At 41.8% G+C, this 16508-nt stretch overlaps 1 protein-coding gene across 1 annotated transcript in view; it reads left to right on the top strand.

The window, feature by feature from the left end:
* LOC118357752 (glutamate receptor ionotropic, delta-1-like) overlaps positions 1 to 16508 on the top strand; it is a 200854-nt gene that overhangs the window by 108737 nt on the left and 75609 nt on the right. The window contains exon 3 of the mRNA XM_052478299.1: positions 10550 to 10603. Within this exon, the coding sequence (XP_052334259.1) occupies positions 10550 to 10603 (54 nt within the window). The remainder of the gene's footprint in view (positions 1 to 10549; positions 10604 to 16508) is intronic.

Genomic DNA, 16508 nt, shown 5'->3' with positions numbered 1-16508 from the left:
TTGTTTGTGTTTCCCTGGCTGAGGTGATGAGCTGATTTGGGCCATCAATTGATTGACAGATGTAGGCCTACTGTGGATCAATAAACTGTCCTCCAGTGTGGATGCTCAACAACATTTTATAGTTAGGCTATGTATGTATATTTTTTAAATGCAACATGTAAAGTTTTGGTCCCCATGTTTCATGAGCTGAAATAAAAGATCCCATAAATATTCCATATGCACAAAAGGCGTATTTCACTCAAATTGTGTACAAATTTGTTTACCCCTGTTAGTGAGCATTTCTCCTTAGCCAAGATAATTCATCCACCTGACAGGTGTGGCATATCAAGAAGCCCATTAAACAAGCACATTGTGCTTGGGACAATAAAAGGCCCCACTAAAATGTGCAGTTGTGTCACACAATACAATCCCACAGATGTCTCAAGTTTTGAGTGAGCATGCAATTGGCATGCTGACTGCAGGAATGTCCATAGAGCTGTTGCCAGATAATTAAATGTGAATTTTTCCACTATAAACCACCTCCAACATCGTTTAAGAAAATTTGGCAGTACGTCCAACCGGCTTCACAACAGCAGACCATGTGTAACCACGCCAGCCAACCTCTCCACGCCAGCCAACCTCTCCACGCCAGCCAGCTTCTTCCATTGTGGGTTGGTCTGAGACCAGCCACCCAGATAGCTGATGAAACTGTGGGTTTGCTCAATCGAATAATTTCTGCACAAAATTCTCACCTTCAATGGCCACTGGCACGCTGGAGAAGTGTGCTCTTCACGGATGAATCTCTGTCTCAACTGTACCGGGCAGATGGCAGACATTGTGTATGGCGTTGTGTGGACGAGAGGTTTGCTGATGTCAATGTTGTGAACAGAGTACCCCATGGTGGGCGGGAGGCATAAGCTACAGACAACAATTGCGTTTCATCGATGGCAATTTGAATGCATAGAAATACTGTGACGAGGTCCTGTTGGCCGTTGTCGTGCTGTTCATCCTCTGCCATCAGCTCATGTTTCAGCATAATCTTGCACGGCCCCATGTCGCAAGGATCTGTACACAATTCCTGGAAGCTGAAAATGGCCCAGTTCTTCCATGACCTGCATATTCACCAGACTGGTCACCCATTGAGCATGTTTGGGATGCTCTCGATTGACTTGTACGACAGCGTGTTCCAGTTCCCGCCAATATCCAGCAACTACTCACAGCCATTGAAGAGGAGTGGGACAAAATTGCACAGACCACAATCAACAGCCTGATTAGCTCTATGTGAAGGAGATGCGTCTCGCTGCATGAGGCAAATGGTGGTCACACCATACTGACTGGTTTTCTGATCCACTCCCCTACCTTTTTTAAAGTTATTTGTGACCAACAGATGCACATTGGTATTCCCAGTCATGTGAAATCCATAGATTACGGCCTAATGAATGAATTTAAATGGACTGATTTCCTTATATGTAATGTACCTCAGAAATATTTTTGAATTTTTGCATGGTGTGTTTATATTTTTAGTCAGTGTCGTTATCGTCTTTAGTGTGGACTGAAAGCTTGTATTGTGTGGCTTTATGTTTTCATTTCGTAAAGCTGTCAAGGTGTTTATTCATTTCAGGCTACCCAAAGACGATTTTGTTGAGCTGAGACACTTTTCTTTGATGTGTACATTATCAGACTATTCATTTTTACTGATTGAAAACATTTAAATGAATGCAATTAACTTGTGCCTCAGGCTGGTCACTAGATCGCCCAGCACTCATGAGGCTTGGAGCCGGAGCGCGCTGCTTAGACCACTGCGTTACAGCAGATCACACATGCTCTTGCAAGCACTAAGAATACCATGAATACTGATGATACATAGGTGCATTGTTTTAATAATTTAATTTTAAGCCTTCCCCAATCCATAGCCTTAACCACTCAGAATGAATGCCTAAACTGTTAACCTTTGAGTTGTTCCTGTTTGAACCCTGTAACCACAGAGAATTAATATGTAGAAATTAGATGTTCATCCATGGGTCAAAGGGCAGTGGGCTGACTCTGGCATATGTGTTTTGGGTTCAGTGGCCTTAACCGCAAGAACACACGGCATTGAGGCAACCAAAATAATTATTTCAACCCCTACAAATACAGTACTGTGCAAAAGTTTTAGGCAGGTGTGAAAAACTACTGTAAAGTAAAAATGATTTCAAAAATAGACATGTTAATAGTTTATATTTATCAATTAACAAAATACAAAGGGAGTGAACAGAAGAAAAATCTACTCCAAATCCATATTTGGTGTGACCACTCTTTGCCTTCAAAACAGCATCAATTCTTCTAAGTTCACTTGCACAGAGTTTTTAAAGGAACTCGGCAGGTAGGTTGGCCCAAACATCTTGGAGAACTAACCACAGTTATTATGTGGATTTAGGCAGCCTCAGATGCTTCTCTCTCTTCATGTAATCCCAGACAGACTCGATGATGTTGAGATCATGGCTCTGTGGGGGCCATACCATCACATCCAGGACTCCTTCTTCTTTACGCTGAAGATAGTTCTTAATGACGTTCTCTGTATGTTTGGGATCGTTGTCATGCTGCAGAATACATTTGGGGCAAATCAGATGCCTCCCTGATGGTATTGCATGATGGATAAGTATCTGCCTGTACTTCTCAGTATTGAGGAGACCATTCATTCTGACCAAATCCCCAACTCCATTTGCAGAAATGCAGCCCCAACTTGCAAGGAACCTCCACCATGCTTCACTGTTGAACCTCCACCATGCTTCACTGTTGAACCTCCACCATGCTTCACTGTTGCCTGCAGACACTCATTTGTGTACCGCTCTCCAGCCCTTCGGCAAACTAACTGCTTTCAGCTACAGCTAAATATTTCAAATTTTGACTCAACAGTCCAGAGCACCTACTGCCATTTTTCTGCACCCCAGTTCTTGTGTTTCCGTGCATATTTGAGTCACTTGGCCTTGTTTCTACGTCGGAGGTATGGCTTTTTGGCCGCAAGTCATCCATGAAGGTCACTTCTGACGAGACTTCTCCGGGCAGTAGATGGGTGTACCAGGGTCCTGTTGTTTTCTGGCAATTCTGAGCTGATGGAACTGCTGGACATCTCCTGATTGCGAAGGGAAGTAAGCATGTTGTCTCTTTCATCTGCTGCAGTAAGTTTCCTTGGCCCAACCACTGCGTCTACGGTCCTCAACGTCGCCCGCTTCTTCAAAAGAGCTTGGACAGCACATCTGGAAACCCCTGTCTGCCTTGAAATGTCTGCCTGCCTTGCTGATGCAGTATAACTACCTTGTTACTGTGCTCAGTCTTGCCATGGTGTATGACCTTTGACAGTAAACTATCTTCAGCAACCTCACCTTGTTAGCTGAGTTTGGCTGTTCCTCACCCAGTTATATTCCTCCTTCACAACTGTTTCTGTTTCAGTTAATGATTGTGTTTCAACCTACATATTGAATTGATGATCATTAGCACCTGTTTGATATAATTGTTTAATCAAACACCTGACTATATGTGCAAGTGTACCTACAAGAATTGATGCTGTTTTGAAGGCAAAGGGTGGTCACACCAAATATGGATTTGATTTAGATTTTTCTTCTGTTCACTCACTGCATTTAGTTAATTGATAGATATAATCTATTAACATCTATTTTTGAAAACGTTCTTACTTTGCAGCATTTTTTCACACCTGCCTAAAACTTTTTCACAGCACTGTACGTCAATTTAATATAATCCACATAAGAATTCACTCGAGACGCGCTGTAGCCTGCACGTCGCCTACATTAGGTACCATGTAGGTACGGTGTGCATTGTATACAAACAGTGCTTCCAGCTGCCCCCTGGTGGCGATTCTAAATATTTATTCAGATTTTTAAATCCTCCTGCTCCTGAATTATTTTCCTCCTGCAACAAAAAGGGATCAAATTAAGATCCGACATCTGAAACATCAAAGAATGCTAGTTTTGTTCAGTAAATTAGTGTGAATTCTTCACATGTAGCCTATATGTTTAAGCAACCAGATTCTCTCTAAAATACATCCCCCTCAAAGCAGTGTCTTAATTACTTTTTGTCATTTATATATAAATCAGGATGTGTCTCTTTGTGAAATGGAGGAAGGCTGTTCTATACTCCTGGTGAGGCGGATGCTAAGACACATTGATTGGAAGCAGAGTTCAAACATACTTTCACAGATTTCTAGAGATCCAGATTCCCTGATAGGATTTCCCCCCCAGCTTTCAAATTCCACCACCCACGCACACACTGTTTGCATAAGGAACATTTGCATGATGTCTTGATAGTCCCACTGACCTAGTAATGATACCTTTATTACAAATACAGTCGGGCAAAAAAGTATTTAATCAGCCACCAATTGTTCAAGTTCTCCCACTTAAAAAGATGAGAGAGGCCTGTAATTTTCATCATAGGTACACTTCAACTATGACAGACGAAATGAGAAAAAAAATCCAGAAAATCACATTGTAGGATTTTTAATTTATTTATTTGCAAATGATGGTGGAAAATAAGTATTCGGTCAATAACAAAAGTTTATCTCAATACTTTGTTATATACCCATTGTTGGCAATGACAGAGGTCAAATGTTTTCTGTAAGTCTTCACAAGGTTTTCACACACTGTTGCTGGTATTTTGCCCCTTCCCCCATGCAGATCTCCTCTAGAGCAGTGATGTTTTGGGGCAGTTGCTGGGCAACTATTTGGGGCAGTTGCTGGAAAATCCAAAGATTTTCTATGGGGTTGAGATCTGGAGACTGGCTAGGCCACTCCAGGACCTTGAAATGCTTCTTACGAAGCCACTCCTTCTTTGCCCGGGCGGAGTGTTTGGGTGTTTGTCATGCTGAAAGACCCAGCCACTATTCATCTTCAATGCCCTTGCTGATGGAAGGAGGTTTTCACTCAAAATCTCACGATACATGGCCCCATTCATTCTTTCCTTTACACGGATCAGTTGTCCTGGTCCCTTTGCAGAAAAACAGCCCCAAAGCATGATGTTTCCACCCCCATGCTTCACAGTAGGTATGGTGTTCTTTGGATGCAACTCAGCATTCTTTGTCCTCCAAACACGACAAGTTGAGTTTTTACCAAAAAGTTCTAGTTTGGTTTCATCTGACCATATGACATTCTCCCGATCTTCTTCTGGATCATCCAAATGCTCTCTAGCAAACTTCAGATGGGCCTGGACATGTACGGGCTTAAGAAGGGGGACACGTCTGGCACTGCAGGATTTGAGTCCCTGGCGGCGTAGTGTGTTACTGATGGTAGGCTTTGTTACTTTGGTCCCAGCTCTCTGCAGGTCATTGCCTAGGTCCCCCCGTGTGGTTCTGGGATTTTTACTCACCGTTCTTGTGATCATTTTGACGGGGTGAGATCTTGCGTGGAGCCCCAGACCGAGGGAGATTACCAGTGGTCTTGTATGTGTTCCATTTCCTAATAATTGCTCCCACAGTTGATTTCTTCAAACCAAGCTGCCTACCTATTGCAGATTCAGTCTTCCGAGCCTTGTGCAGGTCTACAATTTTGTTTCTGGTGTCCTTTGACAGCTCTTTGGTCTTGGCCATAGTGGAGTTTGGAGTGTGACTGTTTGAGGTTGTGGACAGGTATCGTTTATACTGATAACAAGTTCAAACAGGTTCCATTAATACAGGTAATGAGTGGAGGACAGAGGGGCCTCTTAAAGAAGAAGTTACAGGTCTGTGAGAGCCAGAAATCTTGCTTGTTTGTAGGTGACCAAATACTTATTTTCCACCATAATTTGCTAATAAATTCATAAAAAAATCCTACAATGTGATTTTCTAGATTTTTTTTCTCATTTTGTCTGTCATAGTTGAAGTGTACCTATGATGACAATTACAGGCCTCTCTCATCTTTTTAAGTGGGAGAACTTGCACAATCGGTGGCTGACTAAATACTTCCCCCCCCACTGTATATATATTCTCACTTAGGTAGACTTGTGTGTTTTAGTTTGAGGCCAGAAAACCTTGCATGTATTGATTTCTTTAGCTTGAAAAAAGATAGGATGTGAACGAAAAGTGGATTTTAGAATGTGTTCAACATGTTTCTTTGTTTTATTACCGACTTGATAACATTGATTGTGTCATTTCCTCACGTTGCAGATATCAGCCAAGATAAGTGCACAGTATTGCTTTAAATAGTCTATCTATGCATGTTTCATTTGTGTAGAGAAATGACTGGTTGAACTGAACAGAGTAGCCTGGCCTGACCCATAGAATAACACACATAATCTCTATGGAATTCTAGATCAGACCCTTCTCACTGTGTTAATAGCAGTTTCTCCCCAGTGCCTCCACCCAGGTACCCCCTCAGTGTTCTCCCTTCAGTCCCTGCCTCATTATAGGCGGTCAGATCTATCAGGTCTAATCCACTCTGCCAACCTCCCTGGAGGCCACACTCAACATCATCACCCATCAGCTGCTGCCCAAGTGGTGACCAGCCATGCCAACACCCACTTTGCCCAGTGCCACGATCAAGAACCCCATGCTGGAGATTTCAGGGATGCATTCCAAATGGCACCCTTTTCCCTACATACTGCACTATGTAGTTGAGAGGGTGTCATTTGGGACACAGGCCTGGATTGGACGGTTTTGACTCGAATGCCTCTTTATGTGGTGTTGTACCTTCTGGTTATTGGGTTTAGACAGGTACCTGAGCAGGTCATCAAATGCTTAAATCAAATCAAATCAAAGTTTATTTGTCACGTGCGCCGAATACAACAGGTGTAGAACTTACAGTGAAATGCTTACTTACAGGCTCTAACCAATGGTGCAGGGGGAAAAAGGTGTGTGTGTGTGTGTGTGTTGGTAAGGAAAGAAATAAAACAACAGTAAAAAGACATTTGAAAAAAGAGTAGCAAGGCTATATACAGACACCTGTTAGTCAGGCTTATTGAGGTAGTATGTACATGTAGGTATCGTTAAAGTGACTATGCACATATGATGAACAGAGAGCAGCAGAAGTGTAAAAAGAGGGGTTGGCGGGTGGTGGAACACAATGCAGATAGACCGGTTAGCCAATGTGCGGGAGCACTGGTTGGTCAGGCCAATTTAGGTAGTATGTACATGAATGTACAGTTAAAGTGACTATGCATATAAGATAAACAGAGGTCGAACGATGATGGAGATTCGATTAGCGAGGACTTGGGTATCTCAATGAGGTCCACTGTATGAGGTCTGGAACCACTGAGCTCTGTCTGGTTCAATGTTGTGGTTTAATACAAAGAATATGACTCAAAGTTGCCTCATTTGACAGTACAACCAATGATATATTAACAGTTGCATACAAACCCATGTTAACTAATTGACGACTAGCCATATCCCACCTCCATGTGATTGCAACAAACTAGCCTTATTAGAGCAGTCAACAGTTATTCATGCAGTGTAGCCTACACCATGACATTCTATAAGAGAACACTGCGTATTTATGGTCAACATGAACCCACGGAAGTGTTTACATATGTAACAGCCATCTTATGGTAAGGGAGGCAAACGAGGAGCCATTTGAGAACATCTGGCAGGCCTAACCAACCTGAGGACAGGAGGATCACGCAGAGTGATCCATAGCTTTTGTATAGGGCCCCTCAGCTGGCAGATGCTGTATCTTCTTTGTTCTCTATGACGCAATATGCTAAGCTTTTCTAATATAGACACTGTACAAACAGAACGTTTTATAGGTAAGCATGAATACAGTATGGGAGGGTAAGGGTTAAACCGTGTGCAGGCCTTTCTGTCTGCAAATGGCATTTTAAACAACAATTTTTATTGCACTACAAGAAAGTCTCTGTTGTGACTACCACACAGGGTGTATGTCGTGACGTTGTATTGATTAATGTGACGAGTGCTGTTCATTGAATGATTAACTGTTTATAATTACGTGATTCAATGAATCAGGTATTCATTAACTCAGTAACCTGGGGCACCATGAGAAGTTTGTTTTTATTGAGTTTCCATTTCCCAAATTAACTCAAAGAATATGAGGATATTGATTTACAACAGTCGCTAATTCATTAATTTCCTCTACAGTCTCATCCTTAACATCGCATAATCCTGGAATCTGCACAAACCCGAGTCCCACTAAATGAATCCGTATCACACCAATTTAGTTGATTATTTATTTACTAACAAGCTAAAATGATATTATAAGGTACACGTACACAAACACACAGTCTAGGCTATTGATTAGAACTTAGTACAATGAAACACGTCCCTAGCGGGCCAACACAATATGACACGTGTTACACAAAATGGGGATTTAAAAAGAGAGACAAAGAGAGAGTGCACAAGAGAAAAGGACATTTGTAAACTATGCTTAGTTTTTCCGTAACACCTTGCCCTGAACTGCGGCTCTTATGGGTCAGAACATAATGTAATTATTTGTCAAAGGTCTCCGATGGGGCGTCTCTTCGTGGACCGGGTTCGCCTTCTCCTCTGATGTCAGTGTCCTTTCTGTTAGTGGTCCGTTTCCTCACCCTTGTTCTGAAAGGGGTTCTTCTGAGTACGGTCAGCCGTGTAGCTGACCGTACTCAGGAATGAAAGCAGTGTAGACTCACGATTCCTTGGAATGAAAGCAGTGTAGACTCACGATTCCTTGGAATGAAAGCAGTGTAGACACACGATTCCTTGGAATGAAAGCAGTGTAGACACACGATTCCTTGGAATGAAAGCAGTGTAGACACACGATTCCTTGGAGAGTGGTAACCGGTGATCCTGCTTGAATTCACCCTCTTAGATTGTTAAACGGTTCCTTTATCTTCTTCAACCTTGTGTTGCGTTTTGGGTTGCGACTAACTAGGACTTTGGCTGCAGCACGTGGTCACCTAGTCTGAATGTAAATTCTTAACTCACATGTTTTATACCCTTGGGTCAGAAAGGGGCATTTCCGTCTTTATGGCAAGTTCTCTGGGCATAACTAGTTAAGAGGCTTGGTCTGGATTTGACTCTGATCCAATTTAGACAACTAACTTCACATTTCATCTTTACAAAAACATTCTCTTTGATCTGGAAATTTTCCACACAACGTACAGTATGCAAACATCAGGTACATATTAGGAAAATTCTTCAAGTTACAATGTCTTCGTTATAGCGTCGTCATTTAACTTTTAATCACATAACAAAAACGACATTCATTTTCATATTCCATATATCGTCATTACCACCATTTTGGCTGATGAAACATATTGTCCCAAAGCCCATTTAAAGTCCATCCATTTGCCATTTACTGTTCTGAGGTAGGTTCTCCATAGCCTCATCATACATTCCATTCCTCCACACTGAGAGGACAAAGGGATTTGATCTGCTGCTTTAAGATTTACAATGGGCTGGAGGTGTCATAAACTCCCCCACCTCCATACCTCTCGATCCCCCGCTGGTTGGTGTGAGAGATGTCTCTGTCGGATTGTGGTCCACGGTAACCTGACCCAAACAGGCAGCCATGACACATAGGACCAAGCAAGCAATGCGATGTGAAATGTAGGCTTACACAGAGCAATTATAGTATTTCAAAAGGCTAGGATGTTAGGTGCTAAAACATTTTTGGCACTGCCTAAGCTGCAGCTCTAAGGTGTACAAAAGGCTTGTGGTTTGGAAAGTACACTTCTCTCCTGGAACGGCCTACCAACACAATGGACTGTGGGAAAAGGCAGTACATTTACATTACATTTAAGTCATTTAGCAGACGCTCTTATCCAGAGCGACTTACAAATTGGTGCATTCACCTTATGACATCCAGTGGAACAGCCACTTTACAATAGTGCATCTAAATCTTTTAAGGGGGGGGGGATTACTTTATCCTATCCTAGGTATTCCTTAAAGAGGTGGGGTTTCAGGTGTCTCCGGAAGGTGGTGATTGACTCTGCTGTCCTGGCGTCGTGAGGGAGTGTGTTCCACCATTGGGGAGCCAGAGCAGCGAACAGTTTTGACTGGGCTGAGCGGGAACTGTACTTCCTCAGTGGTAGGGAGGCGAGCAGGCCAGAGGTGGATGAACGCAGTGCCCTTGTTTGGGTGTAGGGACTGATCAGAGCCTGGAGGTACTGAGGTGCCGTTCCCCTCACAGCTCCGTAGGCAAGCACCATGGTCTTGTAGCGGATGCGAGCTTCAACTGGAAGCCAGTGGAGAGAGCGTATGGTACTACCAGTACTACCAGGAGAACAACAAACTGGAGAACAACAAAGGACATTTTAACAACACTATTTCCACAGTCAAGTCATTCTCTGTGAACATTCTGAGCTCAGTTCTTGACAGATTTAAGCTCCAGTCCAGTGGATGGATTTTTGGAGGGTCTTTAGCTGTGAGCCTTGCATGAACCCAATGCTGTCTGTCCACCATGGTTTGCCAAGCCACATGGATGTTATGTTTGTCCCTTGTATAATTGGATAATGACAAGACTGTAGAGGATTTTACATGGGTTCTGTTGGATCGAAACAATGGCAATACATCCAAGTCTTCTGCCCTCAATCTGCCTGTTCCCTCCACGGCCTTAGCTGTTCACTTGCAGTATGGTAACCTCTTTCTTTCTCTCTTCCTCTCTCTCTTTCTTTGCAGGCTGTTGAAACCAACCTGGCTTCCAAGGACAGTCACTGGGTGTTTGTCAATGAGGTAGGCAAAGACGAGTATTTATGTTAATGCTGTTTTTACATCTCTCTTTATCGCTGTCTGGTCCACTCTTTGCTTCTTTCCCCCTCTCTCTTTCTCTTTCTCCTCCTAACGACTATCTTTGCCCTCCCTCTATATAACCACAACAATTAAAAACAGTGAGTTGATGATTAAGGGAACATCCTTTCGACATCTTTTAGCTCAGGAGTCACCCACAGTGACTGAAGTTCAGTAGCACCTTGCAATGTGCGTGTCTTACAATGTTCAGTCAATGCACACTGAGCTCTAACAAAAGGATTGTTCATTGTTTGATACAGCGCATTACAAGCATTGCCAAGTGGTTAATTAAGGATGCCTGAGCGTTTCCTCTTGGTCTGTTTACATTTCAATATGACTGATTCTCCCACATCCACTTTAAGCATTTGCAGTTCTGGAAAAACAATTCTCATTTGATGAATTCTATATTCTAAACTGTCATCCCTTGCTTAATTTACCGGTGTTGCCACTCTGCCAGTTGCAAATTAAGAATTTAAATTCCAGAAAGATCTGTTTTAACAGTTCTGGTACCGCAATACACTTATTTAAGTATGCCACCACACAGAGTCTAGGTGTGCGTCCCAAATAGCAGTATTTTCCCGATATAGTATACTACTTTTTACCAGAGCCCAATGGGAATAGGATACCATTTTTATGACGCAGCCTAGATCTTTGCCATAGACATAGTCTGGGTCTCTGGACCACTAGGATGCCACACTTGTTTTTCAGTATTGGCTGAAAGACTGAGACCGGGAGGGGGGCGAGGGGGCCCGAGACCGAGTCAAGACCAAGACCAGAACAATGCAAATCTAATCTAGTATTTCTGCGTTCATATTTCAGAAGAACGTATCCGTATCTTTAGACATTCAAAATGGTGACATAATGCATGCTGAGAGAAAATAAAGAGCCACTCTAAGAATGATCACTAACTCAAATGGGTCTCTAAATAATAGATGAAAAGACAAAATATATAACAACTTCCTCAGTCTGCCCTTACTAATACACTGAACCAAAATACTCTAGTTTCAGACTCCTAATTATCCTTACACCTCTGAAGAAGTGACTTCCATGCCAGTCGGAAGAACTTAGGTGTTTTGTCTCTGAACACTCAAAAGATGATTTCTCCACCGACTGTCGGATAACGGGAACCATGGGGTGTTAACAACACTAAGGTGGAAACTAGAGATCAACGACTGCCAATGTGTTCAGCCTGAGACATGCCATTTCGTTATCCTTATGCTCACACCTCACCATTGTTACAGCCCCCTCCTCTCCCTTCCTTAATTGTCACAGACCCCCCCCCCCAAAAAAAAGTGTTCAAAAGTTAAATGGTAAAACATAACATATCTAATTAAATAAAACATGATTAAAAACAAGTATTCAAGATGAGCCAAGACATAAGTACAATTTTTTTTAAAGTTATGAAATAAGTTAGATTAAATTGTAAAAATATATACAATTGCACTGTAATGCCGGGACGCCCCTTGCACCGACATGCTGTGCCTTAGACAGCTGTGTACAACATAAGTCATAAGTTAAAAAATATATTCCAAACCCCTTTCCAAAAAAAGAAGTTAGGGACACAACAATGTTTTAAAATTGCAAGCTCTCCCCAACAATGCCATAAACATTTATAAAAACAATAACACAATATCAATACCTTTTTCTAAACCATAAGTAATAAGGAGTCAAAAATAAAAAAGAAGAGGGTAATGTTCTGTATATACAGTTGAAGTCAGAAGTTTACATGCACCTTAGCCAAATACATTTAAACTCAGCTTTCACAATTCCTTAGATTTAATCCTAGTACAAATTCCCTGTTTTAGGACAGTTAGAATCACCACTTTATGTCAGATTAATTTAAGAGAGAATTATTTCTTTCAGCTTTTATTTCTTTCATCACATTCCCAGAGGGTCAGCAGTTTACATACAGTCAATTAGGACATTTTGGGAAGCCTTCCACAAGCTTCCCACAATAAGTTGGGTGAATGTTGGCCCATTCCTCCTGACAGAGCTGGTGTAACTGAGTCAGGTTTGTAGGCCTCCTTGCTCGCACACGCTTTTTCAGTTCTGCCAACAAATTTGATTTGGGATTGAGGTCTAGGGTTTGTGTTGGGCACTCCAATACCTTGGCTTTGTTGTCCTTAAGAACAACTTTGGAAGTATGTTGGGGTCATTGTCCATTTGGAAGACCCATTTGCAACCAAGCTTTAACTGATGTCTTGAGATGTTGCTTCAATATATCCACATAATTTCCCTCTTCATGATGCCATCTATTTTGTGGAGTGCACCAGTCCCTCCCGCAGCAAAGCACCCCCACAACATGATGCTGCCACCCCCATGCTTCACGGTTGGGGTGGTATTCTTCGGCTTGCAAGTCTCCCTCTTTTTCCTCCAAACATTACGATGGTCATTATGGCCAAACAGTTCTATTTTTGTTTCATCAGACCAGAGGACATTTCTACAAAAAGTGCGATCTTTGTCCCCATGTGCAGTTGCAAACCGTAGTCTGGATTTTTATGCCAATTTTGGAGCAGTGAATTCTTCCTTGCTGAGCAGCCTTTCAGGTTATATCGATATAGTCCTGTTTTACTGTGGATATACACTGTAGATACTTTTGTACCTGTTTCTTCCAGCATCTTCACAAGGTAATTTGCTGTTGTTCTGGGATTGATTTGCACTTTTCCCACCAAAGTATGTTCATCTTTAGGAGACAGAACACATCTCCTTCCTGAGCGGTATGGCGGCTGCGTGGTCCCATGGTGTTTATGTTTGCATACTATTGTTTGTACAAGATGAACGTGGTACCTTCAGGCGTTTGGAAATTGCTCCCAATGATTAACCAGACTTGTGGAGGTCTACAATTATTTATTTTTTTGTCTTGGCTTATTTCTTTTGATTTTCCCATGATGTCAAGTAAAGAGGCACTTAGTTTGAAGGTCAGCCTTGAAATATATCCACAGGTACACCTGCAATTGACTCAAATGATGTCAGAAGCTTCTAAAGCCATGACATAATTTTCTGGAATTTTCCAAGCTGTTTAAAGGCACAGTCAACTTATTGTATGTAAAACTATGACCCACTGGAATTGTGATAGAGTGAATTATAAGTGAAATAATCTGTCTGTAAACAATTGTTGGAAAAATTGCTTGTGTCGTGCACAAACTAACTTGCCAAAACTATAGTTTGTCAACAATACATTTGTGAAATGGTTGAAAAATGAGTTTTAATGACTCCAACCTACATTTATGTATACTTCCGACTTCAACTGTAGGTAAGCGTGAGTGTTCTGTATTTTCAGTGGCTCGCGAAAGTATTTACCCAGCTTGGCATTTTTCCTATTTTGTTGCCTTACAACCTGTAATTAAAATTGATTTTGGGGGATTTGTATATTTGATTTACACAACATACCTACCACTTTGAAGTGGCAAAGCATTTTTTATTGTGAGACAAAAATGAAATTATAAAAAATAAAAAAAACTTGAGCATGGATAACTATTTACCACCCCAAAGTCAATACTTTGTAGAGCCACCTTTTGCAGTTATTACAGCTGCAAGTCTCTTGGGGTATGTCTCTATAAGCTTGGCACGTCTAGCCAATGGGATTTTTTTACATTCTTCAAGGCAAAATGTCTCCAGCTCCTTCAAGTTAGATGGGTTCCTGCTGATGTACAGTAATCTTTAAGTCATACCACATATTCTCAATTGGTTTAAGGTCTAGGCTTTGACTAGGCCATTCCAAGAAATGTAAATGTTCCCCCACTCAAGTGTTGCTTTAGCAGTATGCTTAGGGTCATTTTCCTACTGGAAGGTGAACCTCTATCCCAGTCTCAAATCTTTGGAAGACTGAAACAGGTTTCCCTCAAGAATTTCCCTGTATTTAGCGCGTCATCCATCATTCCTTCAATTCAGACCAGTTTCCCAGTCCCTGCAGATGAAAAACCTCCCCACAGCGGGATGCTGCCGCCACCAGGCTTCACTGTGGGGATGGTATTCTCGGGGTGATGAAAGGTTTTGATTTTACCGTTTTTCTTGATGGCCAAAAAGCTCAATTTTAGTCTCATCTGACCAGAGTACCTTCTTCCATATGTTTAGGGAGTCTCCCCACATGCCTTTTGGCGAACACCAAACGTATTTGCTTATTTTCTTCTTTAAGCAATGTTTTTTTCTGGACACTCTTCCGTAAAGCCCAGCTCTGTGGATGGTACGGCTTAAAGTGGTCCTATGGACAGATACTACAATGTCCACTGTGGAGCTTTGCAGCTCCTTCAGGGTTATCTTTGGTCTCTTTGTTGCCTCTCTGATGAATGCCCTCCTTTACTGGTCCATGAGTTTTTGTCAGTGGCCCTCTCTTAGCAGGTTTGTTGTGGTGCCATATTCTTTCCATTTTTTGATAATAATTTAATGGTGATCCATGGGATATTAAAAGTTTCGGATATTTTTGAATAACCCAACCCTAATCTGTACTTCTCCACAACTTTGTCCCTGACCTGTTTTGAGAGCTCCTTGGTCTCCACGGTGCCGCTTTCCTGCTGGTGCCCCTTGCTTAGTGGTGTTGCAGACTCTGGGGCCTTACAGAACAAGTGTATATATACTGAGATCATGTGACAGATCATGTGACACTTAGATTTCACACAGGTAGACTTTATTTAACTAATTATGTGACCTCTGAAGGTAATTGGTTGCACCAGATTTTATTTAGGGGCTTCATAGTAAAGTAGGTGTATACATATGCACGCACCAATTTTCCTTTTTAATTTTTTTTTTTAAATTTCACTTCACCAATTTGGACTATTTTGTGTATGTCCATCACATGAAATCTATTTAAATTACAGGTTGTAATGCAACAAAATAGGAAAAACTCCAAGGGGTATGAATACTTTTGCAAGGCATTGTAGGTAAGTGTTTTCTTCTCAAAAAGTGTCTTGAGAAGCAGGTGTGAAGAGTCAGTGAAAATAGTCTCTAAGGTGCAAGTAATTGTCTGTGGTCTATTCCACATCAGATGTTTTGGGAAGGGCGGCGGTAAACTTGGATTGTTGCTCCGGTTTTCATTCTGATGCCACTTTTAATTCCCATAAGCCTGCTTGGCCCTTCTTCTCCGGAATGCTTCTGCGATCAAGTCCTCAAACTAAGGGGAACGCCAGGAGGGGAGATTATTAAAAATGCTGACTGTCCATAGCCTGTGAAATTACAGAAGACAATCACTTATTTTGCCCAAAAATCTAACTGTCTTGAACACTGGAATCGAAAAGCTGAAAAAGAAAACACTAAAATCTGTGGAATAAGTCTAAACTTTTCAAAACTCAATACTGTATTTAGAATGTATGGATTGTCTCTGGCGACACCGCCTTCGCTTTTTTATGTCCTGTTTCTTAGCTCTGTCTGGGGTGTCCGACGACTTATGCCTCTCTCTTTCAGTCCAATACCGATTTGCATCTAAGGAGTCAGTGTGGTGTATTACACTGAATATAAATGCAACATGTAAAGTGTTGGCTGAAATGTTCCCTATGGACAAAAAGCCAATTTCTCTCAAATTTTGTGCACAAATTTGTTTAGTGAACATTTCTCCTTTGCCAAGATAATCCATCCACCTGACAGGTGGGCATATCAAGAAGCAGATTAAACAGCATGATCATTACACAGGTGCATCTTGTGCTGGGGACAATAAAAGGTCACTCTAAAATGTGCAGTTTTGTCACACAATGCCACAGATGTCTCAAGTTTTGAGGGAGCATGCAATTGGCATGCTGACTGCAGGAATGTCCACTAAAGCTGTTGCCAGATATTTGGATGTTCATTTCTCTACCATAAACCACCTCCAATATTGTTTTAGAGAATTTGGCAGTACGTCCAACCGGCTTCACAACCGCAG

The sequence above is a fragment of the Oncorhynchus keta genome, chromosome 24, assembly GCF_023373465.1.
Source record: "Oncorhynchus keta strain PuntledgeMale-10-30-2019 chromosome 24, Oket_V2, whole genome shotgun sequence".
Taxonomy (NCBI): Eukaryota; Metazoa; Chordata; class Actinopteri; order Salmoniformes; family Salmonidae; genus Oncorhynchus; species Oncorhynchus keta.
Note: the sequence above shows the minus strand (reverse complement) of the source record. Positions and strands in the feature narration are given on the sequence as shown.